This window comes from Pollicipes pollicipes, unplaced genomic scaffold, assembly GCF_011947565.3.
Source record: "Pollicipes pollicipes isolate AB1234 unplaced genomic scaffold, Ppol_2.1 Scaffold_6138;HRSCAF=7277_pilon_pilon_pilon, whole genome shotgun sequence".
NCBI lineage: Eukaryota > Metazoa > Arthropoda > Thecostraca > Pollicipedomorpha > Pollicipedidae > Pollicipes > Pollicipes pollicipes.
Genome location: NW_023596818.1, coordinates 18,611,500 through 18,638,097, shown reverse-complemented (window position 1 = coordinate 18,638,097; position 26,598 = coordinate 18,611,500). Strand labels below are relative to the sequence as shown.

The 26,598-nt window shown below is 54.3% G+C and overlaps 3 protein-coding genes across 3 annotated transcripts in view; 2 read left to right on the top strand and 1 right to left on the bottom strand.

Moving 5' to 3' along the window:
• The window catches only part of Grasp65 (Golgi reassembly-stacking protein 2), a 45,243-nt gene extending 41,921 nt beyond the window's left edge, over window positions 1-3,322 (bottom strand). Inside the window, exon 1 of the mRNA XM_037228869.1 lies at window positions 3,029-3,322. Within this exon, the coding sequence (XP_037084764.1) occupies window positions 3,029-3,091 (63 nt within the window). The 5' untranslated portion in view covers window positions 3,092-3,322. The remainder of the gene's footprint in view (window positions 1-3,028) is intronic.
• Window positions 3,323-3,589: 267 nt separating this feature from the next.
• Window positions 3,590-26,592, top strand: LOC119105688 (sodium/hydrogen exchanger 8). The gene is made up of 13 exons (XM_037229159.1): window positions 3,590-3,832; window positions 6,606-6,968; window positions 7,239-7,342; window positions 7,715-7,854; window positions 9,209-9,292; window positions 10,391-10,492; window positions 10,983-11,161; window positions 12,159-12,403; window positions 21,123-21,239; window positions 21,547-21,741; window positions 23,665-23,842; window positions 24,489-24,696; window positions 25,202-26,592. The coding sequence occupies exons 2-13, from the start codon at window positions 6,661-6,663 to the stop codon at window positions 25,307-25,309; spliced, it is 1,968 nt and encodes a 655-aa protein (XP_037085054.1). The 5' UTR covers window positions 3,590-3,832; window positions 6,606-6,660; the 3' UTR covers window positions 25,310-26,592.
• Window positions 13,209-19,865, top strand: LOC119105689 (serine palmitoyltransferase 1). Its single transcript, XM_037229160.1, has 10 exons — window positions 13,209-13,289; window positions 14,296-14,391; window positions 15,003-15,165; window positions 15,964-16,096; window positions 16,394-16,523; window positions 16,806-17,006; window positions 17,901-18,012; window positions 18,225-18,369; window positions 18,780-18,888; window positions 19,086-19,865. The coding sequence occupies exons 1-10, from the start codon at window positions 13,257-13,259 to the stop codon at window positions 19,248-19,250; spliced, it is 1,287 nt and encodes a 428-aa protein (XP_037085055.1). The 5' UTR covers window positions 13,209-13,256; the 3' UTR covers window positions 19,251-19,865.
• Window positions 26,593-26,598: the final 6 nt, after the last annotated feature.

Below are 26,598 nucleotides of genomic sequence, written 5' to 3'. Positions count from 1 at the left end.
TGCCATGGAAACATCACATGAATACTGCCACCCCATTTACCATAAACAATATGGTGAATAGGGTGGCAGCCCTCAGCAACAGTGGCAATTCTGACAAGGCCAGTATGGCAGTGACCAAATCATAAAGGAGTTCCATGACCAAATCAGATGACAGCATATCAAGCAACATAGTTGCTAATGCTTAAATGCAAATAAATAGCTAAAAGTAAGCTTACTTTATCATATCTGGTGCTTGTCTTCCCATCTCCAAATGTGGAACATCCCCTTTCATTAGCATGACCACCATGTATTAACATAGTAATGCAACATGTGAACTAATACAGAATGCAAATTTGGTGAGCCAAACCATAAACAGGTCAAACATTATAACAGAGGTCTGCTAGGTGGTTCTTTTTAGTTCCTCAGGTGCTCATGGAATAGAGACTAACACCAAAGACTGGTAAACAAAGCAGGTAAGAGCATTAAATCATCAAAATCCCATGACCAAATATACTGAAAGCCTATAACCCAAGCAAAATAACCAAACCCAGCAAATGAAGGAAGTATTCTATATTTCTATGAGATTCGGAACTCAAATAGCATTATTGAAAACTGTTTGGTGCAGCTCACAGCCCTGTCCTTCTTATGACCTAAACCCCTCAAGTTTCTCAACATGGTGACCCTGTTTCAGGGAGAGTATTTCAAGGTCACCTTGGCATTCACATCATAGCAAACTCATTAAAAAATCCTGTCATTTCATGATCCATGCAGCAAAAACCAATAAGACATGGTGGCCAGGACTATTGGCTGCCGTTAATTGGCATATTTACCACATATAAGACAAAACCAATGACATACCAAGAAGCATACTTACTAAAATGGGAAATTATGTTGCCTAAAACAGTCCTTTCACTTCAAAGTATACCAATATACCAATAGTATCAAGCTTGTTTCATCACACATGATGCTTGCGGTCAGGGTGTACTTTCCTACCTAACGTTAGAAAAAAATCGTTGTACACCATTCGTCGTGTTTAAGGCAGGACATATCGTAAATAATCCCAAAACAGGTAGAATCATGCTCCTACCTTCGAATTTCAATAACTTCGACGGCGGGCCCCCGAGCGCCGCGCGCACCGCACCGCCTGGACTCCCTAGCGCCGTTTCTGCGTTGCCGTTGCGTAAATACAATATTTCTGCTTACCAAGAACTCTACAAAATGTACGGGACCAAAGTAAACCATTTGTCGTGTTTAAGGCAGGACATATCGTAAATAATCACAAAACAGATAGATTCATAATCTTACCTTCAATTTTTTATAATTGCAATGGCGAGCTCCCGAGCGCCGCACACACACAGCACCCGCGACACCGGCGCCATTACTGCGCGGGTCACAACATTACTGTGCATCAAGCAGCATCAAAAACCATAAAAATGTACCGGGCCAAGGTAAAAAGAATCCATGAAATTTGATCCTCGACGCCAACGGGACCATGGGTTGCAGGGGGGTTGGGTGGGGAATGTAAAGCAAAATGAGAACATGACAGCTAAATAAAAGCTCACTATGTGGCACCTATATATGGCATGGAACATGGATGCCAATGGGATGCTGGGTTGAAGGGGATATAGGGTGGGGAGGTTAGGTTAGGTTAGGTTAGGTTAGGTCAGGTTAGGTTAGATTAGGTTAGGTTAGGTTAGGTTAGGTTAGGTTAGGTTAGGTTAGGTTAGGATAGGTTAGTTAGGTTAGGGTAGGTTAGCTTAGCTAAGCTTAGGTTCTGGTCTATTAGCTTATATCTGAGCTCATAAGGTCTATGAGCTTATATCTAAGCTCAAGTTAGGTTAGGTTAGGTTAGGTTAGGTTAGGCTGTCAGGCTAGCTTAGCTTAGCTTAGCTATGGGATGCTGGGTTGAAGGGGATATAGGGTGGGGAGGTTAGGTTAGGTTAGGTTAGGTTAGGTTATAGGTTAGGTTAGGTTAGGTTAGGTTAGGTTAGGTTAGGTTAGGTTAGGTTAGGTTAGGTTAGGTTAGGTTAGGTTAGGTTAGGTTAGGTTAGGTTAGGTTAGGTTTGGTTAGGTTAGGCTAGTTTAGGATACGTTCTGGACTATTCTGGCCTGTGTGTTTTATAAATGTACCTAAACTCGATAAGAAACGATTTTGGTTGCTTTATTATTGTTACCTTGGTCCCGTACATGTTTTATGGTTCTTGATAAGCAGAAATATTGTGCTTTTGCAACAACGCAGAACCGGTGCTTGGGAGTCAGGTGGTGTGGTGCGGTGCGTGCGGCACTCGGGAACTCGCTATAGTATTTATTAAAATTCGAGGGTAGGAGCATGATTCTATCTGCTTTGAAATTATTTACGGTATGTTCCACCTTAAACACGACAAATGGTTTACCTTGGTCCCGTACACTTTGTAGAGTTCTTGGCAAGCAGAAATATTGTATTTACACAATGGCAATGCAGAAATGGCGCTGAGGAGTCCAGGCGGTGCGGTGCGTGCGGCGCTCGGGAGCCCGCCATCGGAGTTATTGAAATTTGAAGGTAGGAGCATGATTCTACCTGTTTTGGGATTATTTACGATTTGTGCCGCCTTAAACACGACGAATAGTGTGCAATGATTTTTTCTAACGTTAGGTAGGAAAGTACACCTACACCCAGTATAAAAAGTTCACCATGATTACCTATTAATATGGACACAGGATTTGAAATCAATCACATAACTTAAGGAGGAAAGCACCATAACCAAGCAAGCAAAAACAAATGGACCACCTAAATTTGGGACATATGTAGGAAGCCAATGTTTCCAGAAATAACAACCATTTGAGGAAACAGGACACCAATCCACTTGCATCAAGTCATAGGCCTGTAAACCAAATGTGACAGCAAAACATGATGCTCATGGTACCTAGTCCTGGTGACTGGGCATGCATTACACCAATTCACAATGCAACTATAAGCTATTAATTTGGTTCAGCTGGCTGGGCTATATACCAGCCTGCCATTCAAAGCAACATCCATGCAGACGAGAAAAACAAATAAAACCTGACTTACCCTCAAGACATGGTAGCCTTCAGTCCCTCCTCCCGGTATGTCAATGCTCATTGCACCACCCATCTTGCGGCTCGATCTCTACAACACCTGCACACCAAGAGCGCTATCCTTGAAGTGATGCACTATGGGCCTTTGACGTGATGATGCAGCCACAACCCTCACTACACCCCAGTGTATTGCTCGAAGTAAAGCTTCACATTCACAACGAAATATATGTGGGAGAACTAATTCAACAAGAATATTAGCCGGCCACCCAACGATACCCCCGTATGCAAAATATCATCGCTGCTACGGAGCGGCAAATAAGTGTTATTGTGCGCCGTTGTTGTGCAAGTTGATGTGGCATAGTAATGGTGTGCAACGTTTACTAACACTTTAAGGGACTTTTTTACTTGAGCAACTAATTGAGACAGAGTTTTTGAAATTAAGTCCACGGATCTCCATAGTTTTCAAAATTTATATAAGCTTTGGTCTAATTATACCGTAATTGAATAGTTTGTCCACTACTATGATTTCAAGGTTATAATTCTGTTTTGTCTTCTAAATAGTGGTAGCCCCCCATATCAACAGTCTTACATCTGTCCATGCCATCACAGTACGAGGCGGCACGCTGCCTTCCGTCGCAAAAATATGTGCCGATGATGACTGAAAACGATCTTTGCGAAAATGATGCTTTCCCGTAGTGCCTCTTAAATTAAAATGCGTCGTGTGTGTCACGGCCCGTACATGGAAGTGCATCTCCGAGCTTAAAAGTTTGTTGGTGCGACGTGCGGTCGTGCTTCTTAATCTTGATCACTGGTCAAGGTAAGTAGATGCCGTACTGGTGCCTGTGTGCATACGAGTTGTTCAGTCGATTTGTCTGGGTTGCATGCCTATTAAGATGTCTACTACCTGGGAAACCTTAAAATCGTATGCTGTGTATCTACCCAAAAGGAATGAAGTCAGCCAGGTAAAAATGGAATCCCAGTGACATTGCCTCATGTATGTTATATATCCCTTGGTACGGGGCATGGGGTCACCATCCCCTTTGTCCTCCACTTACTTTACCTTACCTTACCTTACCTTACCTTACCCTATAGTGATTGGGAATTACAAAAAGCAGCAAGGCATGTCATTCCAGGTCTACTCAGGCTTCCAGTCCAGTAACCAGTCTCAAATTATGGGTAAATTCAGCATGGAATGTCATACATGTCTGCCCAGTGCATATCAAGCCTAGGCTTGAACTATTCAATTGACGTTGACAACACAACAGGGTATGGAAGAGGGTACCAACTGTTGACAACATGTGTGCTGAGTGAATTATGACATACATGAGGCCTAGCTGGAGGCTTCCTCAGTTTTCATGGGTGTTCTCTTATCACCTCCAGTTATGTCTTATCAGGAACTCCTCTTCCCACAGTGACATACCTCCATGAAACAGCTGGTATATTGTAACCATGTCTTCCCTATGACAATGGCAGTACAGGGAGGGCAACTGGACGAGCCTAAACCATTCAGGGCATGGCCAGTACTTCATAGACAACAAGGGTAGCTCGTCGCTGAGCGAGCTCCAGCCGCTTCTGGTCCAATTTGCAGAATGGGCCCCAGATGACATTGCCATACTCCAAGCAGGGATGTACTAAGAAGCAGTACAGATGTACTAAGAGCAATGGCAACATATGAACATTTGTTTTGGCAAAAGACTGCCTCATGATGGCAACATGTGGTTGGCCTTGGAGATTGCATTGGTCATCTGCATGTGGAACTTGAGCCTGTAATCCATGAAGATTCCCAGGTTCTTCTCCCTGGACTGACCCCAATTTTGGTGCCTTCAAGGAGTAGGTCATTGTCGGGTTGCAGTGCTAGATATGCGTTACTTTGCACTTTGATGCACTAAGGGGGAGCAGCCACTCCTTTGGCCACTTGATTAGGGCATTGAGGTCAACCTGCAGAGGTGAGTCAGTCAAAGGCCTCCCGACAGGAAAAAAGACATTGGTGTCATCCGGGAACACCTCGACCACGCTTCTCCCTTGTTCTGGCAGGTCATTAACAAAGATTATGATTAGTGTTGGTCCCAGCATTGATCCTTGCGAGACACCACTGACTAGTCGATCCAATCCGACTTCCCACAATCTGACAAGCCCTGGACCCCCTCTGTGCATCTGGCAGGTAAGGAAAGCCCTAATCCAGCACAGCAAGTTGCCTCTCACTGTAAGCATGGAGTGTGAAGAGCAGATGGTTATGAGGCACAATGTTATAGGCTTTGCTGAAGGCCAGGTATGCCACGACCACCGGGTCTCCATCCTTTACCGCAGCATTCCAATCTTCCATTACTTCTAATAACAGGGTGATACAGGACCGCTTTGTGAGAGACCTATGCTGGGCTGCATGAAGAAGTCCAGACTCCAAGAAGTGATTAATTAGGGCATCTCTGATGTAAGGTTCGAGCATCTTGGACGGAATGGCAGTAAGACTTATGGGGCAGTAGCTCGCCGGAGACTGTCTGTGCTAAGGGGTGCTACCAGGACATCTGCGGACTCAAGAAGAAGTCTTGGGTGGATATCGAGTGGCTCAGGGCGCTGGAGGGCTTCAGAGGTCTTCAGCCAATTTCTTTGCTGCCGCCTGTGTGGAGATGTCCACGTCATCCAGAAATGGTCCCGTAAAGTTGCAAGGCATCACAAACATGACATTAGTCCCTTCATCCGTGAAAGCACTGACAAATAATTTACAGAGGACATTGGCTTTTCCTTTGCCGCTGTTTGTTGACACTGGACCATTGTCAAGAAGGTCTTTCACCCCGCATCTTGTGCATAGTCTTGAGTTAGTGTACCCCCACAAGGCCTTGGGCTTTTTCTTGAGGTCCGCTACTAATTGCATCGCATACTTTTTCCAAAGGTTTGTGGTCGACTTCCAAATGTCATTGCGACATGGCACAAACCCGGCATGCTCCGGAACATCCCGAGTCTGCGTTTACACACGCCATAGTCTTTCCTTAGTGTTCAGCTGCATGACCCTTAGTTTCACGTACTTGTGCGCATGCACATGTACACTTGGCCATGTTACAGGGCCTCCAATGCTGTGATCATGCTACTATTGTCAGCTATGAGATTCAACATCCACACTCTGCTTGTTTATAATAAAGTTTCTTTTACTTGTTTCAAGATGGCCAGCTTCAAGTGATCATGCTGTATCCAGGTCATTTTTTTTTTTGTTAAACAGGCAGTCAGTCACTGCCAGAAAGCTTGCAAATATCACACAAAAATGCATGGTTATGATGATGCTTTTTAATCATTGATATTTCTCTTTCCCAAGTGTTGTGGCCAAATTATTGTAATGTCATTTACTGCAGCTGCAACACTTTATCATCTTCTGTGCTGTTTGAAACAACATGCTTTAAAAGTTTGTGCATGCATAGTGTGGGTGAGTTCACATTGAACACACCCTTCCAAATAATTTACAGGCATTGGAATGTTTTCCATCCAAATATGCTATCCTACATAGGTGGGCTAATGCATGGTTGGAACCAATTTTTGCCTGGAAGGAGGCAAAAAGTGTTACACATCAAGTAACACATTTACATATATACTGTCTGTTTCAGAAAATTATTGACACAAGGCCCAGTACATCGCAAACTGCTGGGCTGCACTGCAACAATGAAGGAACTGTCATACACCAGCCTGCTGACCAGCCTGCTGCTGGCCCTGCCTCTGACATCACTATGTGCGGGCCAATCATCTGCCTCTTTGGTGTCGACCACACCATCCCGGGCACCGCCGGCAGCCAGCACCCGCCCGCCGACCGCGCCGGACCTCAGCGATCCCAGCATCCCCCTAAACCAGCTGGTGAATGAAAACGCTGTACCGGCGCCGCCGCCCCCGAGGAATGCCTCGAATGGCACAGAGGTGGCGGCCGGGGCATCGACGCCCGCTACGGCGAAGGCCGCCCCGCCGGAGAAGGCCAAGTGAGCGTGGTGAGGGGTGTGAGGTGCCAAAGAAAGGGAGGGGTCATGTAAGGGCGTGGAGGAAGGGTTACGCCTACTTATCATTTCATCGGAGCATAAATGTGGACCTGGGCACATGAAATTGGCAGCTTTAAGAGGAATTCTAAGGTGGCTGTGGCTGGCCCAGCCTTCATGCAAATCCTTTAGGCTTTCCACCAGGTTGAGAGTAGGTTGACTGTCAGGTTGAGACCAGGCATCATATGGTCAGTACAATGCCATTGCTGTCCCCAGGGAGAACAAGACGCTGGACGCTGCAGACATTTTGCCAGAGGCAGGGGCAGCTGAAGAGGAGCATCTCAACTCAATGTCCATCTTTTTCGTGCTCGCCATATTGGGTAATCTGCCATACTCTGCCAAAATACTTCTTTGTCTTGCAATGTCCAAACTGTGCATTCTATTTGGGAAAATTTGACTGCTGTTCTGCTATTGCATCACTTGTAGGTGCCATTTTTACTTGCAAAGGTTTCGTTACCTATTTTTGAGTAACTTCTTAGCAACAGACTACATCACTATAATCACCACTCAGTCAATGCCCGCGTCCACGAGAGAGACGCCAGCTACACACTGTTTGTCACGTTACAGTGTCTCCTGATGGTGCCCTCGCTAAGCATTTTTTGCCCCGGTGTCGTGTCCGGTCTCGCCGTCGTCCTGGAACCCAGTTCACCATTGCAGCGAGCCGCACGTAACCGGCGGCGCCTTCGCTCCAGCGCTGTGTATCCTGATGATCCACTACATGATCGGCTCCAAGCTCCGCTACCTGCCCGAGAGCGTGGCGGTGGTCTTCCTGGGCGCCCTGATCGGCCTCGTGCTGCTGATCCTCTCCAAGAGCGGCGTGGCCGACTGGCAGGTGAGAGTCGGGCCGCCGCACCGTCACGGCTGGGGTCAGACTGAAGCCGACTGGCAGGTGAGTGTCGGGCTGCTGCACTGTCACGGCTGGGGTCAAACTGAGGCCGACTGGCAAGTGAGAGTCGACCCACTGCACTGTCACGGCTGGGGTCAGACTGAAGCCGACTGGCAGGTGAGAGTCGGGCCGCCGTACCGTCACGGCTGGGGTCAGACTGAAGCCGACTGGCAGGTGAGAGTCAGGCCGCCGCACTGTCAGGGCGGGGATCAGACTGCTGTGTGGCCGACTGACAGGTGAGAGTCGGGCTCCCGAACCGTCACGGCTGGAATCAGACCGAGGCCGGAATGTGGCCAACTGGCAGGTGAGCGTCGGGCCGCCGCACCGTCACGGCTGTGGTCAGACTGAAGCCGACTGGCAGGTGAGAGTCGGGCCGCCGCACCGTCACGGCTGGGGTCAGACTGAAGCCGACTGGCAGGTGAGAGTCAGGCCGCCGCACCGTCACGGCTGGGGTCAGACTGAAGCCGACTGGCAGGTGAGAGTCAGGCCGCCGCACCGTCACGGCTATGGTCAGACTGAAGCCGACTGGCAGGTGAGAGTCAGGCCGCCGCACCGTCACGGCGGGGATCAGACCGTAGTGTGGCCGACAAGCAGGTGAGTACGCGTAACTGGTCTGGTTCAGCAAATTAGTGGTGCACGTAGGGTCGGTTGCACCGTCGGCCTTCTGATTTTTAACTAATTTATCCGGCATTCGCGTCGCGTTTCTTGCGTTCGAAGTCGCTGACGTCGGCTTCGGCTTGGCGTGTGCGAAGCTCGAAGCTACTGGCCTCGGACTCGGCTTAAGGTTCTAGGAATGCGAAGCCATTGGTCTCGTTTTCGGTTCCATATGGCCAAAGCTCAAAGCCACTGGCTTAAGCTTCGACTTCGACGTCATGTCCATTGTCTGTGCTTCGGATTTGACGTTGAAGCTAAAAGTCTGATTTCGTCCCCGTGACTGAGACCGAGTGTGCTTGTCCTGGGCCCGTAATGCTCCGTACTACATGACTTAATGGCTTCATCCCCTCTCCCCGAGACAGCGAAACTGAAAGTTGATTCTTTGAATGGTGACATTTCGGATATTCTGGGCGTGGATTGGATATCACTTAAAACGCGGCTTAGTGACCGACCAGTTCTGGAAGGTATCGGTTCTGCGTATCCGCGTGTTAACACGAATTTTAGCAAGGTAAGGGCATAGGTCTTCATAGCTGTTCTCCGCCTTTTGCGCCCGCTTTCGCGGAGATTATTCGAGCCAGCTATGCCGCTGCAGCGGTGTGGCCGACCTCCAATGCCGTGTCAGGCTGACGTGTTCGGTCGTTTTCAGAGAGAAGAGGCGTTCTCCCCGACTGTCTTCTTCTTGGTGCTGCTGCCGCCGATTATCTTCGAGTCCGGATACAACCTGCACAAGGTAGGGCTCTGCCACAGCCGCGATCACCGCGCGACCCTTCTCTCGATTTGCGTCCTGTCCGTATGGTTTCGGGTGGCCGTTTTGGGGTCGGGGTCCGAGGAAGGGAGAGCTTGAAGTCCGCGCTCCGCCGTAAGCATTCTGCCTTCAGGCACAGGTGACGCTGTGCACATTTAACTGCCTGCACAGGTCCTGCGAGCATTTCCTGTTTTCGTGTAGGTTCTACGAGCGCATTGGTGGAGCGCACAGACGGGACTGTGGCCTTCGCCTGCGCCGTATGTCTCGTGCGGTTAAGACGGGAGCGGCACGCGATCCACGTCATCGGTGTAACGCCGATGATAGGACCTTGCGCAACAAACGCCCACGTGCCTTGCCGTCGTGGGATTTCTTGTCTGTGCTGGCAGAAGCGAACAAGCCCAATGTCTGCTTCACCCTTCTATAAGAAGCTTCGCTTGCGTAGCGTGCTCGATTTTGCTCCCGTAATGTTATGTCGGGCTGCTGTCACTCAATCATTTGGTGTTGTTGATGGAGTTTAAGGGTATGTCTACTGCCAAGGCCATTTTGCGCCCATCAGTCGACCAATATGGCCGGCCACAGTGGGCTGCGAGCGCTGAACCTCCCCAAAATGCCGCGCTCTCTGCGCGGTCTTCCAGTGTCCGCTGCATTTGGTCCAGCGCGGATGGGATGATCGCTCACATTTCACATCCGTGACATGCATGTACGTACACAGATGTATGATGGGATAGTATCGTCACACACCTTGTCAGTCAATGATCATATTACATATTTTATAAAGCATATGGTAAATATACGATAACACTCAGGTACACAAATTCCGTTATCTTGATCAGAATCCTTTAGAAACCACAGAGTCTATCAGTTTACAACATAACGTCTTTACGTTTATTTCCGCCGTAACAATACGAAGGGCGTATCGTGCGAAAAAATGTTATTAATTGGCTATTATTATTTGAAGTCAGGCCTAACCCATAGTTGATGTGAAGAGGTATGTGCTTCCACCACATTTGATATAACCTCGATACACCTAGCAGGCTGCCGGACTGGAGGTGCAGCTATGCTGACACGCTCATCTGGGCGCAGGGCAACTTCTTCCAGAACTTCGGCTCCATCATGGTGTTCGCCGTGTTCGGCACGTTGATCTCGGCCCTGGTGGTCGGCGGCGGCGTCTACCTGCTGGGCCTGGTGAGCTGACTTGGCGACCGTGGCCGCGCGTCTGGGCACAGATGCCTCACAACTGGTCCGTGTGACGCCACAGGTGACGCTGGTGCTGTTGTTGCACGGAGACCGGCCGGTGTGCTGCATGCGGCACCGGGCCACGACATCGTGGCTGAATGCCGGTAATTTGGCTGACTCGAGCCGCCCTCCTATGCTGTCATCAGATCAACAGCGCCGTTGTGCCGACATTCGTTTCTTTGCCAGTAACCTGCCGTGTGTCGTCCGTTTTGCTAGCTCGGCATACGGAGCCAGCTTCGCCCTGGAAACTGTACTGACCGGATCACCCGATCGGACTCGTGGCCTTCGCCAGCCGAACGCGCAGCCGAACGTGCTGGGCTGGTTTTTGCAATAGTCAGAGGCGCTGTGCCAGGTTTGTCCATGAAAAGCGAGCTGTGCCGACCTGCAGCCGGTCCTGCTTGCCATCTCACCTGCCCGTCCTGCTCTCCCGCCTCGCCAGGCAGACGTGGCTTACCACTTGTCCTTCGTGGAGAGCTTCGCGTTCGGCTCCCTCATCTCGGCCGTCGACCCGGTGGCCACGCTGGCCATCTTCAACGCCCTCGACGTGGACCCGGTGCTGAACATGCTGGTGTTCGGCGAGTCGATCCTGAACGACGCCGTCGCCATTGTGCTGACCACGTGAGGGCTCTGGTTTGGGACTGGGCAGCGAGGGGGTGTGGGATGAGGTTGCTGTATGGTCGTGGCTCAGCTTGTTGTGTTGAGGTCTCACGTTAATATTATGGTAAGTTGTTGAGATGGATTGGATTTATAGGAATGGTGGGGTCGGTGTCCACGGAGGCAACTACGCTCGGCAAGAACACCGCAAGTGCATCTTGGAGCCATCCTTGCAAAACATTCTGTCATGATTCCAAAGTGAAGCATGGTGCGTCGACCACTGGGTCACCCAGTGCCTCCTGGAAGGTGGCCGTAAAGACAGTGACGATTGGGGCTTGGTGGTAGATCAGTGGCTCGTTCATGTGGGCCTCGAACGCCAGTGGTGCGCAGATAATCCGCTGGACGTGTTGTGGTTGTCTGGCTGGGGATGGAGCAGCATGAGCTCGCGGGCTGCCTGACACGACGCGACATGCAAGCGCTCATTGGAGCGTGTGCGGGTAGAGCCGGCACTTTCCGAGACAGTATTACACTACGGCATCAGCACGCAGGCCTCGTGGTTCGTCAACGTGGTCGATCTTGTGATAAGGTGATAGACGCACGACGACCGCCGGAATAAGGTGTTGTCCGGCCATAGAACGAATGGAAAGGATGCTGTTTTGCCGCCTCATGTGCGAGGCAAAGTCGTTCCATGTCTTCCCGACTTAACCCTGTCCGAAGGGAGTTGTCTGTGAGATGGTGCAAAATATTCCCCTTGTTTGTAGTTGGGCGTTGAAGCAGTGAGATGGTTGTTCCAAGCAAAGTATAATCGGCGCCATCGTTTTTTTTGCGTGTAGCATGGGTTTATTGATATCAAAGACGTTTTTCTTCTCCAGTCAAGATCATTGTGTTGGAACCAGATAGGATTTCAGTACCTTCGACAAACCCTGCCCATCACTGACCCGTTGTTGACCCCACGTGCCCGTGTACCCGCTCGGCGTGTCGGCTAGCCCGGCGAGACCGACACTGCCCGCTCTCGCCGCAGCACGGTGCTGGAGTCCGACTCGCCGGCCATGGCGCATATGTCGTCCTCGGAGGCGTTGCTGCACGGCGTTGGCAGGTTCTGCTTCATGTTCGTGGCGTCGGCGGCGCTGGGCGCTGTCAGTGCGCTGCTGGCCGCCCTGCTCTTCAAGCATGTCGACCTGCGCAACAACCCCAGCCTCGAGTTCGCCATGATGCTGATCTTCACGTACGCGCCGTACGGCCTGGCCGAGGGCGTTCACCTGTCCGGTGAGTGAGGGCAGCTGGCTGTGCGCTGGCCAGGCGGGAGCGGGGGCTGGATGTTGGCTGTACGCGTGACGTGTGAACGTTAATCTCTCGGCTCTGGAGTGAACAGTGCACATGCGGTGGGGTAGGCGCAGTTGGTCTTCAAGACGATGGGCTGTACACAGGCCAGAGGCGCAGATATGATATGCGGGCATGGATGGAGAGAGGGAGGTGGGCGGAAGCAGGAGAGACGTTCATTAAATCAGCGGCCGTATTTGAGTTCAACCCGCACAACTGTGACAGGTGGATAAGGTGACCGCTTTCTATGTACCCTTATAATGCAAATCGTGTTTTGGGTTCACACCCGCCCCTTTTTACATTGGTTATATCTGGCCTCACACATTGTTTTTTTCATTTGACCATGAAAAAGTAATCACGACTCTAAATCGTCGCGTTCTCTGTCGATTTTGCTATCGCGGAGTGTCAAATCATTGACGACTTTCATTCGTACCAACGAATGTCTATCTACTGTCGTCGAATCGCGACAGCGCTGAGTCCCGTCCTGCGGTCCTCATTGAGCGGATTCCAAGCTGCTCCGAGACCAGAGCCAACCGGTCCGGTCGTTGGCGACTCCCCCACGGCGCTATCGGAAGCCGAGCCGTCAGCTGGGCCCGACCCAGTGTTCGCTGACGGCCTGGCCTGGCCTGGCGTGGGGCGGCGGACCGGACCGTTTACGCGCCGGGGCCAGGTGTCCGCCGCCCGGCCGGCCATAAGCGCAGCAGCCGCTCAGTAATCAGTGACAAGTGTGCGCGTCGCGTTGGTCGGTTCTCGGTGTCGGCGCCGGTGGTGGTGTGTCGGTGCCCGTCGCGCTCAGGCCATGGACGATCCCGTGCTGAAGCTGAGCGCTGAGGTAAGCTCTTGGTATTTATGTACGTATTCTTATGGTGGCACTGAGTGCCGCGGCCTCAGCGATCTGTCTTGTGACGTGCTGGGGGGTCGGGATGTCGGGTTTTGTTCGGCGTCGGCCGGCCTCGCCCCGGTCTGGCTCGGGGCGGGCAATGAGGTGTGATCCTACCAAGTAATGGAACGGCGAGTTAGCGTCAAAGCCCTAGACGGGATGGCTGCTGCTCTACCTGCTTGCTTGGTTGCTCGGCCTATGGTTAATCCTATGGTCAATCCTATGGGAAACATGTTAAAGGCCGGTGTGCGTTCAAAGGGCTTTCAAAAAGATCTTCTATTTCGCTGGGAAGCCTGTACACGCATGCGTTAGCTATTGCTGTGGTGATCCGCGCTCCGCAGGGCGCGTTTTTGATGTCGTCTGTACCGATTTGGCGTGTTGATCCGTCAGGAAGGAACGTTTGCCATACATATCGGTATACTTTGACATCGTGTTGTTTGTTTACTGAAAATCTCAACTTTGAGGATGTATTTTGACGTCTTTTGTATTGATAAAAATCACGATGTTCATAAATTACGTGGTAGCTTCGGCAAAAACTTCGCTATACCATCGTGGAACACAGCGCAGCCTGGCTCAGCACAGTCCCCCTCCCTCCATGTGGGCTAGTAGCGCCATGGAGGTCCCACTTCGCTTGAACCATTCAGAAAACATATTTTCGTTAAACGGGCTCTGGGCTTAGTCACCAAATGACCTAACATAGTCAGCTGCTGTTTAAGTGTGAGCAAGTGTTCCGCAAGTGAAACTTCCTGGCAGTCGGTACTTGAAGCGTAAAACGCCGTTCCATCGCTGCTCATATTGTGATGTTATTAATATATATATATATATATATATATATATATATATATATATATATATATATACATACACACACATATATTGATGATCTTCATATTCTGGTATTTTGCTCATATTCTGCTGCTGCCCTTGGTATGACACTCCCGCCCGTCCTTCCCGGCAGGATCAGGAGAAGGTCCGATCATGGGTGCCGGACCCTCTGGTGCCACCCACCCCGGCCGACCACCCGGCCCTCAACCCTGTCATTGTGGACGGCAAGGTGAGCGGACAGCGGTGCCCTCCGGCGCCGGGGCGCCACACCGCCGGTACAGTGCGGGTGGCGACGGCTGCTGCTGGACAGCGTGCCTCGCTCCACACCGCCGGTACAGTGCGGGTGGAGACGGCTGCTGCTGGACAGCGTGCCTCGCTCCACACCGCCGGTACAGTGCGGGTGGCGACGGCTGCTGCTGGACAGCGTGCCTCGCTCCACACCGCCGGTACAGTGCGGGTGGAGACGGCTGCTGCTGGACAGCGTGCCTCGCTCCACACCGCCGGTACAGTGCGGGTGGAGACGGCTGCTGCTGGACAGCGTGCCTCGCTCCACACCGCCGGTACAGTGCGGGTGGAGATGGCTGCTGCTGGGCAGCGTGCCTCCGGTCCAGCACTGCTTCGGCCTGCACAGAGGTGTCACGGTTTGGCGTCATTGACTATGCCATCCGCCTCACGTGCACGGCTGTATTATTTTTGTCAGTACCGTTTAGCCTGTGGTTACTGAATCTACACGGCCCAAGTATAGATACAGACACAGTACTGGGTTGTCTTGGCTTCAGCCCAGCTTACAAAATATAAGCATAAAAGGTGCGACATTCAGGCTCTTACCTCTCCCTCCAGCTTGGCAAGTACGTGCGCGTGAAGAGCCGGGACCTGCTGAACATGGCCTCCCACAACTACCTGGGCATGGTGGGTGACGCCAGTGTGGAGGCGGCCGGCGTCGCCGCCCTGCGCAAGTACGGCGTCGGCGCGTGCGGGCCGCGCACATTCTTCGGCACGGTCGGTACGTGGCCGGCTAGCGTTTGGACCCCCTACACTCGGTGCATGACAGTGGCGGCGACGTGTCCCTGGGAGTGCACCGGGTGCGGGTTAGCTGCGGCGTCATGTGCTTGCGATTGGGGGTTCAGATTGGATTCCGAAGCTTGTATTTTGTGTTTTCCCAGATGGCACGATAGCTTTGGTGACATATAGGTGTAAGATGCTGTGATTGGTATGAGCTCAGGAGAAGTAATACGTCTGAGTTTCAAACGAAGCTTAAAATAGTGGCTATTTCGGCCGCGTTTTTTGCTCATATTGTTACGGATGACTTGTTTATTCAAACGTAGTCTTTCGAGCCGTCGTTGTGTTGATCAATGGTGTTATTCGTTGCCAAATGCCAGGCATACGACATTTTCGCTTAATTGTGCCAGTGGCTGAGCCACGGATCATCCGATCGTTCCATGGAGGATCAGGGCCTGCGTCATTCACGGAACGAAACGTCGGGAGGAAGACGTATGTTTGGAATGGGAAACAATGTCTCGTGGCTCTACGGCACATAGTGTTTGCTCAGGAAACCTGTTCGGGGAGAAAAAGTGCTTAAGTGCACGTGCACGTATGGCAGGTGTAGTGCAGGAATGCAGACGATGATTTTTAACTCTATCATTTCCTTGTTCTTTTGCCAAACATACTGTCGAAAAATGTTGCCAACGTCGCAGAAAGCACCCAACATTCAAGATGGCGGTGTCCGTACGGCTTGGCGGAGCCCTACCGATCAGCTTGAGATGGGTCACTATTGCCGCTCCTGCGCGCTCTGCCTCTCCAGACGTTCACCTGGAGTTGGAACATCACATCTCTGCGTTCCTCGGCACCGAGGAGACGGCCATTTACTCTCTTGGCTTCTCCACCGTGAGCTCAGCCATACCGGCGTACGCCAAGCCCGGTGACGTCCTGGTCGTGTGAGTTCGTCCGGTGAGGCGTGACTCGCGGTCGATAGCGGAAAAATCCCGGCCGAACGGCGATGCTCGGCGCAAACGTGCGCAGTTCAGGCCGATTCCGCGTCGAGGAAGATCCGTCCAGGCTGGTCCCATTTTGGCTCCCTCCGCTTGTCTCGCCGGAATTGCGGCTCGTCGTTGCAAAGCCAGCCATGCGTAGTTGCCACTATGTGCGGTTGTCAAACATGGACTTAACATGAAACTAGCCGTATCGGTATATTTGCGTGTTTTTGGACCGCAGGAGTTTGCCTTCATTTTCAGGGACGAGTCGGTTCACTTTGCCATTCAGAAGGGCGTTCAGGCATCCAAGAGCAAGACAGTCTGGTTCAAGCATAACGACGTGGAGGATCTTGAGTGCCAGATAACAAGGCTGATGACCGAGCTTGAAAAGGTCTGCGGGTATCTAACCAGCGCTTTGAACTGTTGCTTGCCCGAATGCCCTCGGCTAACAACACGCTAGCTTGGCAGGCCCTTATCTGCAGCTGATTTTAAGCCTTGCCTTGGAGATCTAGTGCTAGTTTGTTGACGCAATAATGCATCGTCACGCTCGCCCTTCGCGTTGCATTAGACTGTCGCAACAGCGTTCGGTTTCTTGTGAGATTATTGCGTGGTATGTTCGTGCTAAACGCTGATCAAAGCCTTACAGACCGCACTCTCGACTGACTTGCGGCAGGATCTGAAGCCGCCGCCAGCCGCCGCCCGCCTCTTCATTGTGGTGGAGGGCCTGTACATGAACACAGGCGACATTTGCCCGCTGCCAGAAGTGGTAGCGCTGGCGCAGCGGCACAAGATCCGCATCATCCTGGACGAGAGTGTCTCCATCGGTGTGCTCGGCGAGCAGGGCCGCGGGGTCACCGAGCACTTCGGCGTCAAGGTGCGGCGCGGGGCGGGCAGAGCTGCGGGGTCACCAAACACTGGTATCAAGGTGCGGCACGGGGTGAACGGGGCCGCGGGGTCACCGAGCACTTCGGCGTCAAGGTGCGGCGCGGGGCGGGCAGAGCCGTGGGGTCACCAAACACTGGTATCAAGGTGCGGCACGGGGTGGAGGGGTCCGCGGGCTCACCGAACACTTCGGCGTCAAGGTGCGGCGCGGGGCGGGCAGAGTCGTGGGGTCACCAAACACTGGTATCAAGGTGCGGCACGGGATGGACGGGGCCGCGGGCTCACCGAACACTTCGGCGTCAAGGTGCGGCGCGGGGCGGGCAGGGCTGCGGGGTCATCAAACACTGGTATCAAGGTGCGGCACGGGGTGGACGGGGCCGCGGGCTCACCGAACACTTCGGCGTTAAGGTGCGGCGCAGAGCGGGCAGGGCTGCGGGGTCACCAAACACTAGTATCAAGGTGTGGCACGGGGTAGACAGGGCCGTGCGCTCACCGGGTCCCTCACACCGCTGCTGAGTTGGTGCGGAGTAGTTTAATATGAGGCAGTGGATCAGGAGAGAACTGAGGACCGTTTTACACTATAGGGCATTGGTATTAGTCTCTTGCATACACTTGTCATTAGAGAATAGCTCCATTTTCAACATTCTACCCCATTGACGGTATATTGCCGGTTCTCTACGTCATATGCTACGTGCTGTTACGTGCTGTTGGCGTTGGTAGGCGGTGACGGGGGCGTGCTGCGACGCCACGTGTGGCTGGTGTACCGTGGAGGCGTGACGTAACGCTCGCGTGACCAGACCGGCGCTCAGGCCCGGCGTGTACATCCACGTGCGCTCGGCCCGTATGCTGTCGTCTGTCTGAAGTGACGGCCAATGGCCCCACACAGGTGACCGATGTGGACCTGATATGCGGCTCTCTGGAGCACGCTCTGGGCTCGTGCGGCGGCTTCACCAGCGGCTCCTACCACGTGGTCGACCACCAAAGACTGAACGGACTGGGTTAGGACCGCCAGCCTTGTTCGTGTGTGCGCAAGCTTGCTCATTTGGCATGCTGGTAACAGGGAGTGTTGTAGCTGTTCTGTGCGAGAAAGAAACACGAGTGTTGCGTCGGTAACGTTGCTTACGTTTCACATCTCATACCAGTTCGGTCTGCGTGCTTCCCTTTGTCCTGCCGACCTCCGCCCGTGACTCGTGTCCGTTCTCGACGGCAGGCTATGTGTTCTCGGCATCACTACCGCCCATGCTGGCCTCGGCAGCCACCAAGGCGCTGGAGCTCATCGACAATGACGTCACTATGACGTCACGACTGCGGACCGTGTCCGAGACGCTTCATATGGCCCTCTCTGCTGTCGAGGGGTACGGTGTTGGGAGCATATCACCGACAACTATCACGCTTACGAAGGGTGCTTGGCGGCCGCGTTACGCTCCACGAAAGCAACACATTCGGGTTTTCCGTGCCCGGTAGTAGCTGATATTAAGAGCGTCTGGCGATAAACACTGACGTATAGACGCTCGTCGGGATTTCCGGAACCAATAATAGCTGACATTTCACAGCGTTTCGTGATTCATGTTTGAGTGTAAAAGTTGGAATTTCTGTTGCCAATATTAGTAACAGCGGTACACCATTCATTGATAACAGTCTGTCGGGATTTCCGCGGTTAAGCATGCGAAGAGAAAACGTAGCGTTCTGGAATGACGGCGGTGTGGCCGGCTGTTGGCTGCTCGATGAGGGCTTGACCGTCGCTCCGCCCCGCCCCGCCCGCCAGACTACAGCTGGTGGGGGTGCCCGAGTCACCCATCAAGCACCTGCGTCTGGCGACGTCCGGGGGCAAGCGGAGCGACGACCAGCAGCTGCTGCAGCGCATCGTCGACATCGTGGGTCATGGCAACAGTGTTCTAACCACTGAACATGAACTCATTGCCAACCGTTGGGCCGGCGATTGCATGGCTACAAATGAGTGTTGTTTGCGAAGCTGTCTGCCTTTCCTGAACGCTTATTGATACGTATGCCGATGAGTTTGTAAGTTACGGAGGCTGGGTGGAGTTTACACAAGTCCCGTTCTGCTTTACAGGTACGCGATGAAGGCGTTCTTCTGACAACAGCCTGTTATCTGGCGGACCAGGAGGTGAAGACACCCCCGCCGAGCATCAGGGTCATCGCTGCCATCTATCTGTTGGACGAGGAAATACAGCTGGTGAAGCGAGCGCTGGACATCGCAGTCGCCCAAGTCCTGTGATGCGGGCGGATCGCTTCCGCGTGATATGGATATCGACGGGGTTGAAAATATATGCATCAGCAGATACGGACTTTGCTTTGCGTCTTAACGGCAGTCAAATGCAAACATTGACTACTTGTGTGATTTTGAGCCAAAACGACTTCAGTGCCTTTATGCACGGTGTGGATGCGTAATACAACGTCGGTATAATATGGCACGGTGCTACGGAGTTAATGGCACGGTGTTAATGTTTGATACAACTGAAAACAATGTTAACACGCACCCGCGTGGTCGGTTGAATACCCTTTGCTTAGGTAGGGGTTGAATTTAAATCCCCTGACGTCTTAAAAATTTAGAGAGCTGGAGATACCAAATTGCCAAGATGGGTTGGCCTGTAAGAGAAGTAAGAAGAGTGTCAAAATCTGAGGTTCATAGGCCGTCACCTTGGGGTCAAATTAGGTCACACAAGGTCAAACTTAAGATTGGTGTCCAGTGTCCAAAGGCATCCTCATGCAACCGCGTGAAACCTATATGCCTGTCCGAAGCAGAAGGCCACCTGTGTTTATTTAAGGTCAGTAATCTTTGACATTTAGAAGTTCATGGTAATCCAAATCCTACGGGATGGGTTTCATTTTTCATTTGAATAAGCGTCAAAGATTATGCTTGGCAGTATGTTCCTAAACAACTCTTGACCTGGATCATTTTTGGTCAGTGGTTTTTCTGACCTTTGAATAATCCATAGATGTCTGTTGCGGTCCCTGCTATTGATATATCCAAAATAAGCACTAAATTGCGTGTCATGCAGCAACGTCCTAAGCAAAGCAGTTTGTTTTGACTTCGATCTAACGTCAATACTCTACCCTTGGTCAATGGAATTTGTTGTAATTTAAATTCAATTCTGTTACTGCCTAACAAACTATATCAGAGATGTGCTTCGTCTAAGACCCCGTTGGAACATAAGACTGAACGATCCTCCCCAAAATTGCCTTCGCTGACAGCCTAGGCCTGACTTCACCCTGTCATAGGTTAGCGACTGAGCGTAGGCCTGACTGCCGCGTCATAGGTTACCGACTGGGTACTTCGGTTTTTTATACCAAAACATTCGCTATTCATTTGCCTACAGTTATGCAAAGTTTGGCACGCTCTTGCCGCACCGTTCGGAATTATTATGCGAATACCTTCAGGGAGACCCTCTTCACCCGGGTGCGCGGCAATACCTGGCCTCGGCATACAGCGCTCGCTCACTCACTGATTGGAAAACTACTTACTTCGCAAACCGAGATAACAAACAACACCTGTGTTGCAGTTCTTGACTTCGCTGCAAAGTTCGGGCCTTTGTCGCCTTATGTTTAACATGGTACATTTCATGTAACTCTTGGTGTCTTTTGGGTTACCGATTACATGGTGTCGCTAAGTTATTCCTGCAGCTGCGCTGTTAGCGCTGTGATGCGCCGCAGAGCCCATCGGGTGCGTTGCGCTCCTGTTAACACTGGCCGGCCTCAGGCGTGACTGTTGGCACGGCGCTTGGTAGTGGCGCAGTATTATGCCGCAATGTTTCTTCACTGTTGCGGCGCCAGAGAAAAATTAAGGAAGTTGAAATTTGTTTCGTGAGCATGATTTATTAGATGCCCATAGCGTGACAGGACGAAGAGGCGAGGACAAATATAAACAGCGGTCGCTTTTTGTCGCAGTGGAGCGAAAGCCGATCGACAGTTGCTATGTGTATTTTTTATTCGGCATCGAAGCAGCAGCACGGTTTGCAAGCTGTGGAGGAAAGTGCAAATATGGCTGCAAGGTGGCTGGCATCAGGTGCCTCCCAGAACGGCCCGTTTTTGGAGGGTAATGCATGTCCGCCCACCCGGTAACATGACGTAACGTCGTCTGCACCCGCAGGCATCATGGCCATCCTGTTCTGCGGCATCGTCATGTCGCAGTACACCCACTACAACCTGTCGCCGGTCACGCAGATCACCATGCAGCAGACCATGCGCACCCTGGCCTTCGTGGCAGGTGAGCACGCACAGCCGTCGAAGCCGAAGGCCGTCGGGTCTCCTCCGCGCCGGGTGCACGTTGATGGTCGTCCGCCTGGCTGTCTTCAAGGGGCAGAAGCCCCATGAGCACACGGTGCTGCTTTTGGTTATTGTACTTCCGCTGGATGTCAGCATAAATGCAGTGTGCAACGCGAATTATGAGTTACAATATAGTCCGGTATAATAAGCTTAGTCCATTAGAATACAACTAGGCCAACATAAAAAACAGCCTTCAATGTATCGCATATGGTCCAGTTATGATAACACTGGCGGTGCTCGTGTTTCAGAGACGTGCGTGTTCGCATACCTGGGCATGGCCATCTTCAGCTTCGGCCACCAGGTGGAGCCTGCGCTCGTGATCTGGTCCCTGATGTTGTGCTTGTTCGGCCGCGCCCTCAACATCTTCCCACTGTCGGCGCTCGTCAACTACTTCCGCGAGCACAAAATCACCAAGAAGATGCAGGCCATCATGTGGTTTAGTGGTAGGTGGGGCGCGAGACGCAATGCGAGTTAGGCCACCCTTGCGTCGAGAGCGTTGGGATAGTTTGTGGTTTGCTGGTGATTGTGATCAGTACCTTGCGGTTTATTTTGCTCCTCACCGATGTTTTTATACAGGGCCTAAATGTTACACCTGTGTGATATGTCAATGAATATCGTACCGAACTGCGGCGAAAAAGATCTTGAAACCAAGCCCGATCATTTGTTTCATTTCAACCAGCGTCCCCCCCCCCCCCCACGCCATGCGCCGCCGCCGACCCCTCCACGTCCCCTCCCCACCACCTGACGCCGCCACCGATCTCTCCACGTCCCCTCCCCACCACCTGACGCCGCCACCGACCCCTCCACGTCCCCTCCCCACCACCTGACGCCGCCACCGACCCCTCCACGTCCCCTCCCCACCTCCTGACGCCGCCACCGACCCCTCCACGTCCCCTCCCCACCACCTGACGCCGCCACCGACCCCTCCACGTCCCCTCCCCACCTCCTGACGCCGCCACCGACCCCTCCACGTCCCCTCCCCACCACCTGACGCCGCCAATCGACCCCTCCACGTCCCCTCCCCACCACCTGACGCCGCCACCGACCCCTCCACGTCCCCTCCCCACCACCTGACGCCGCCACCGACCCCTCCACGTCCCCTCCCCACCACCTGACGCCGCCACCGACCCCTCCACGTCCCCTCCCCACCACCTGACGCCGCCACCGACCCCTCCACTTCCCCTCCCCACCACCTGACGCCGCCACCGACCCCTCCACTTCCCCTCCCCACCACCTGACGCCGCCACCGACCCCTCCACTTCCCCTCCCCACCACCTGACGCCGCCACCCGACCCCTCCACGTCCCCTCCCCACCTCCTGACGCCGCCACCGACCCCTCCACGTCCCCTCCCCACCACCTGACGCCGCCACCGACCCCTCCACTTCCCCTCCCCACCACCTGACGCCGCCACCGACCCCTCCACGTCCCCTCCCCACCACCTGACGCCGCCACCGACCCCTCCACGTCCCCTCCCCACCACCTGACGCCGCCACCGACCCCTCCACTTCCCCTCCCCACCACCTGACGCCGCCACCGACCCCTCCACGTCCCCTCCCCACCACCTGACGCCGCCACCGACCCCTCCACGTCCCCTCCCCACCACCTGACGCCGCCACCGACCCCTCCACTTCCCCTCCCCACCACCTGACGCCGCCACCGACCCCTCCACTTCCCCTCCCCACCACCTGACGCCGCCACCGACCCCTCCACTTCCCCTCCCCACCACCTGACGCCGCCACCGACCCCTCCACGTCCCCTCCCCACCTCCTGACGCCGCCACCGACCCCTCCACGTCCCCTCCCCACCACCTGACGCCGCCACCGACCCCTCCACGTCCCCTCCCCACCACCTGACGCCGCCACCGACCCCTCCACGTCCCCTCCCCACCACCTGACGGCCGCCACCGACCCCTCCACGTCCCCTCCCCACCACCTGACGCCGCCACCGACCCCTCCACGTCCCCTCCCCACCACCTGACGCCGCCACCGACCCCTCCACGTCCCCTCCCCACCACCTGACGCCGCCACCGACCCCTCCACGTCCCCTCCCCACCACCTGACGCCGCCACCGACCCCTCCACGTCCCCTCCCCACCTCCTGACGCCGCCACGACCCCTCCACGTCCCCTCCCCACCACCTGACGCCGCCACCGACCCCTCCACTTCCCCTCCCCACCACCTGACGCCGCCACCGACCCCTCCACGTCCCCTCCCCACCACCTGACGCCGCCACCGACCCCTCCACTTCCCTTCCCCACCTCCTGACGCCGCCACCGACCCCTCCACGTCCCCTCCCCACCACCTGACGCCGCCACCGACCCCTCCACTTCCCCTCCTCACCACCTGACGCCGCCTGGGCCCGGGCAGGCCTGCGCGGCGCCATCGCCTACGCGCTCTGCCTGCACCTGGAGTTCGGCACTGAGAAGCGTCACGTGCTGGTGACCACCACGCTGATCGTGGTGCTGAGCAGCATACTGCTGCTGGGCGGCGCCACCCAGCCGCTGCTCAAGTACCTCAGCGCCGACCGGTTCAGCGACGACCTCAGGTGCGGCGCGCGCTCCGCTGCCGCCGGCGGGGGTGTGCGGCGCCAGGCGACGCGTGAGCTCGTCGTGTCCCAGTGTCTTTGTCGGCCGGTGTGGTGAAGAGTTCAGCTGCTTGTTACACCCAACAGGGGTTGCGGATCCTCGCATGCGGGCCGAGGCTGGCGGTTCGACCCGCCGTTGTGAGTTGTTGCATGCCAGCCTTTTCGTCACACAAGCGGTGAAGCTGACCGTTTGGGCCGACGTTATAGCCAGCTGGATTATACAGCCTTCACTATGAAGTCCGTCGTCATCAGATACAAAGGCGTCTTCGCCTCCCACGTGGGAGGCCCGGGTTCAAATGCCGTTTGCGCCATGCCCCTGAGCGCCATATGGTATCTGCAGTCGCTCGCGCTCTATAAAAAGCTCGCGACGACGTGCGTCGCGTCTCCTAAAAACCGTCAGACGCGAAATCTCGACTTTTCTCCGGTCAGTCTTACCATCACTGAGTCCTGCGAGTGCGTCGCACCTGGTTGACCAACAGTGGCTTATAGTGGCGAGGTGGCGCCACTGTGTGTTGTCACACGGCAGCGTGCTCTACAGTCACCGCAGACGGCGCCACCGTCCACCGAGTCTCCCCAGCCTGAGCGCTCTCTGTACTCGCTGCCGTAGGACACGCCGTCGCCGCCGCAGCCGTCGCCAGCGCGACCTGAACCTGAGCAAGACGCACGAGCTGGGCGCGGCCATTGACTCGGAGCATCTCTCCGAACTGACCGAGGACGAGCGCGACACCAACTCCAATCCGACACAGCTGCGCGGTTTCGCCAAGTGGGACTACCTGTACTTCAAGCCGTTCTTCACGCGCCGGCTCACACAACAGGTGGGGGGGGGGGGGGGGGGTGATCGGGGAGGCAGGGTAGAGCAGGGAGGTGGGCTGTGGCGGGGAAGGTGTGTGGGGGGGGGGGGGGTAGTTTTGCAGCTGATGGTGATGTTTGTTTTGCGCGTACAGGGAAAATGTGGGACACACGGATTGGGCCTAGTTGTAAAGCGCCACAGGTGGACTTTGGGGATGGTTTGGCATGGAGAATGGTCGTTGGTAACATAGTTACTCATACCTGCGTATGCTATAAGAACGCAAAGCTGGGTGCAATCATGCTCTTAATTTAATCTCCTGGAATGTTAAGACATGCTCCTGATTTAAGAAGCTGCATAGAGATCAGTTACCCAAATAGTTTCTGAACAATGCTTTTTAGTCGGTCGAAACTAGCCAAGTGAAGCGACGCTCCGCACCTCAAGTGGCTTCATAATTCATATGTGTATAGGGGACCATCCCAAACGGCAGACTGCATGGCGCTTTCTGACGTGTGTAATGCGGCCCGTTGCAGGAGCTGCGCGAGGCTAAGACCCAGATGACCGACCTGGCCAACAAGGTCTACGAGACGATCCGGGTCACGCCCGCCGAGTCCGATGACGAACAGGAGCTGCTGGCGTGAGGGCATCATGACGTCAAGGGGCAGAGAGGCGGTGGAGAGAAGACGTCGATGTGACGTCACAGCGACCCGGCCGCGCGGGTCCGGCGCACTGTCGGTCCTCTAGCGGCGCGGCCTGAAGTCCGCTGTACACAAGGACAGCCGTGAGACACCCCGCGGCCATATCCCTGGTATGACGGCGGGGTGTCTTCAAGCCGGCTGCCCACTGCCAGCCGGGCCGCTGGCCGGGCTGGTGACCCCAGGGGCGCAGGGGACTGGTGACCCGGGAGGTGCGGGGACTGGTGATCATGGAGGTGCGGGGCTGGTGACCCGGGAGGTGCGGACTGGTGACCCCGGAGGTGCGGGGCTGGTAACCCCAGGGTCGCGGGGGACTGGTGACCGCGGTGGCGTGGGGGACTGGTGACCCCGGTGGCGCGGAGACTGGTGACCTCGGCGAGCGGGTACAGTCCAAGTGAGCTCAGTGGCGCACGGTTGTGAGGCGAACACTCAAAGTGCCGCATTCAGACAGGCGGGAGCCATTCCATAAACAGACGTCCAATCACTAGAACGAATGGTGTTGTTCCTGCAGTCTGTTTGATTTTCACCCGGGGTCGCGCCTGTCCGTCCTGTTTTCGTGGCGCACATGAACGCGTGGCACGTGGCGTACACCGGTGATGCGCGTTCTGCGCAGTGGTCGGGTTTGGTGAACACGTGGTCGGTGCTCGGTTGGGACGGAAAGCCGTCCGAGTGTGGACTCGTCGCACGTGATGCCATTGCCGGTTAAAGCCAGACGCACTGGTCGCGGAGGGTTGTTAAATGGTGCCAGTCATTGCTGTGGTTGATGTCAAATGGTTGTGTTGTTATTCGGGCATTCGTGTGCCCCTCTTGCATTGACAGTCAGGTGGGAGAGGTGCACCATGGGGACCCCGCCACCAGTGCCTAACCCGCGACACGTGTCGTCTCGGTGAGGTGTTTTCTTATGTGCTCGGATCGGTGGACCGGGGTTGCTGCCAGTAAGGTGATGGCTCGACTGTTTGGGTTGCGGCTTGTATTGGTCATTTGTCAGCACATAATGACTGCAATGTATCAAACTCGCGTTGGGTGTGCGCTTGAAGTACTTACCCGCTGAACTGCGACAGTGGCACTTTCGGCTGAGCCCAGTAGCCTGATTTGGCGTGAAGTGAGCAGTGGAATTAAGGGGAACACGGTCGTCCACGGTAAGTTCTGACGAATATCGATCTCGGGGGTGGGGGGCGTGCCAGATAAAGTGAATGGCCGGCGCAAGACCGAATAAAACGCGTGTACAATCCATG

Coding starts and splice junctions, on each gene's coding strand:
- LOC119105688 (XM_037229159.1), top strand. CDS start 6,661: ATGAAGGAACTGTCATACACCAGCCTGCTGACCAGCCTGCTGCTGGCC. Junction 7,855..9,208: donor GCGGCGTGGCCGACTGGCAG/GTGAGAGTCGGG, acceptor GGTCGTTTTCAG/AGAGAAGAGGCGTTCTCCCC. Junction 9,293..10,390: donor CCGGATACAACCTGCACAAG/GTAGGGCTCTGC, acceptor ATCTGGGCGCAG/GGCAACTTCTTCCAGAACTT.
- LOC119105689 (XM_037229160.1), top strand. CDS start 13,257: ATGGACGATCCCGTGCTGAAGCTGAGCGCTGAG. Junction 16,524..16,805: donor TGATGACCGAGCTTGAAAAG/GTCTGCGGGTAT, acceptor GACTTGCGGCAG/GATCTGAAGCCGCCGCCAGC. Junction 17,007..17,900: donor CCGAGCACTTCGGCGTCAAG/GTGCGGCGCGGG, acceptor GGCCCCACACAG/GTGACCGATGTGGACCTGAT.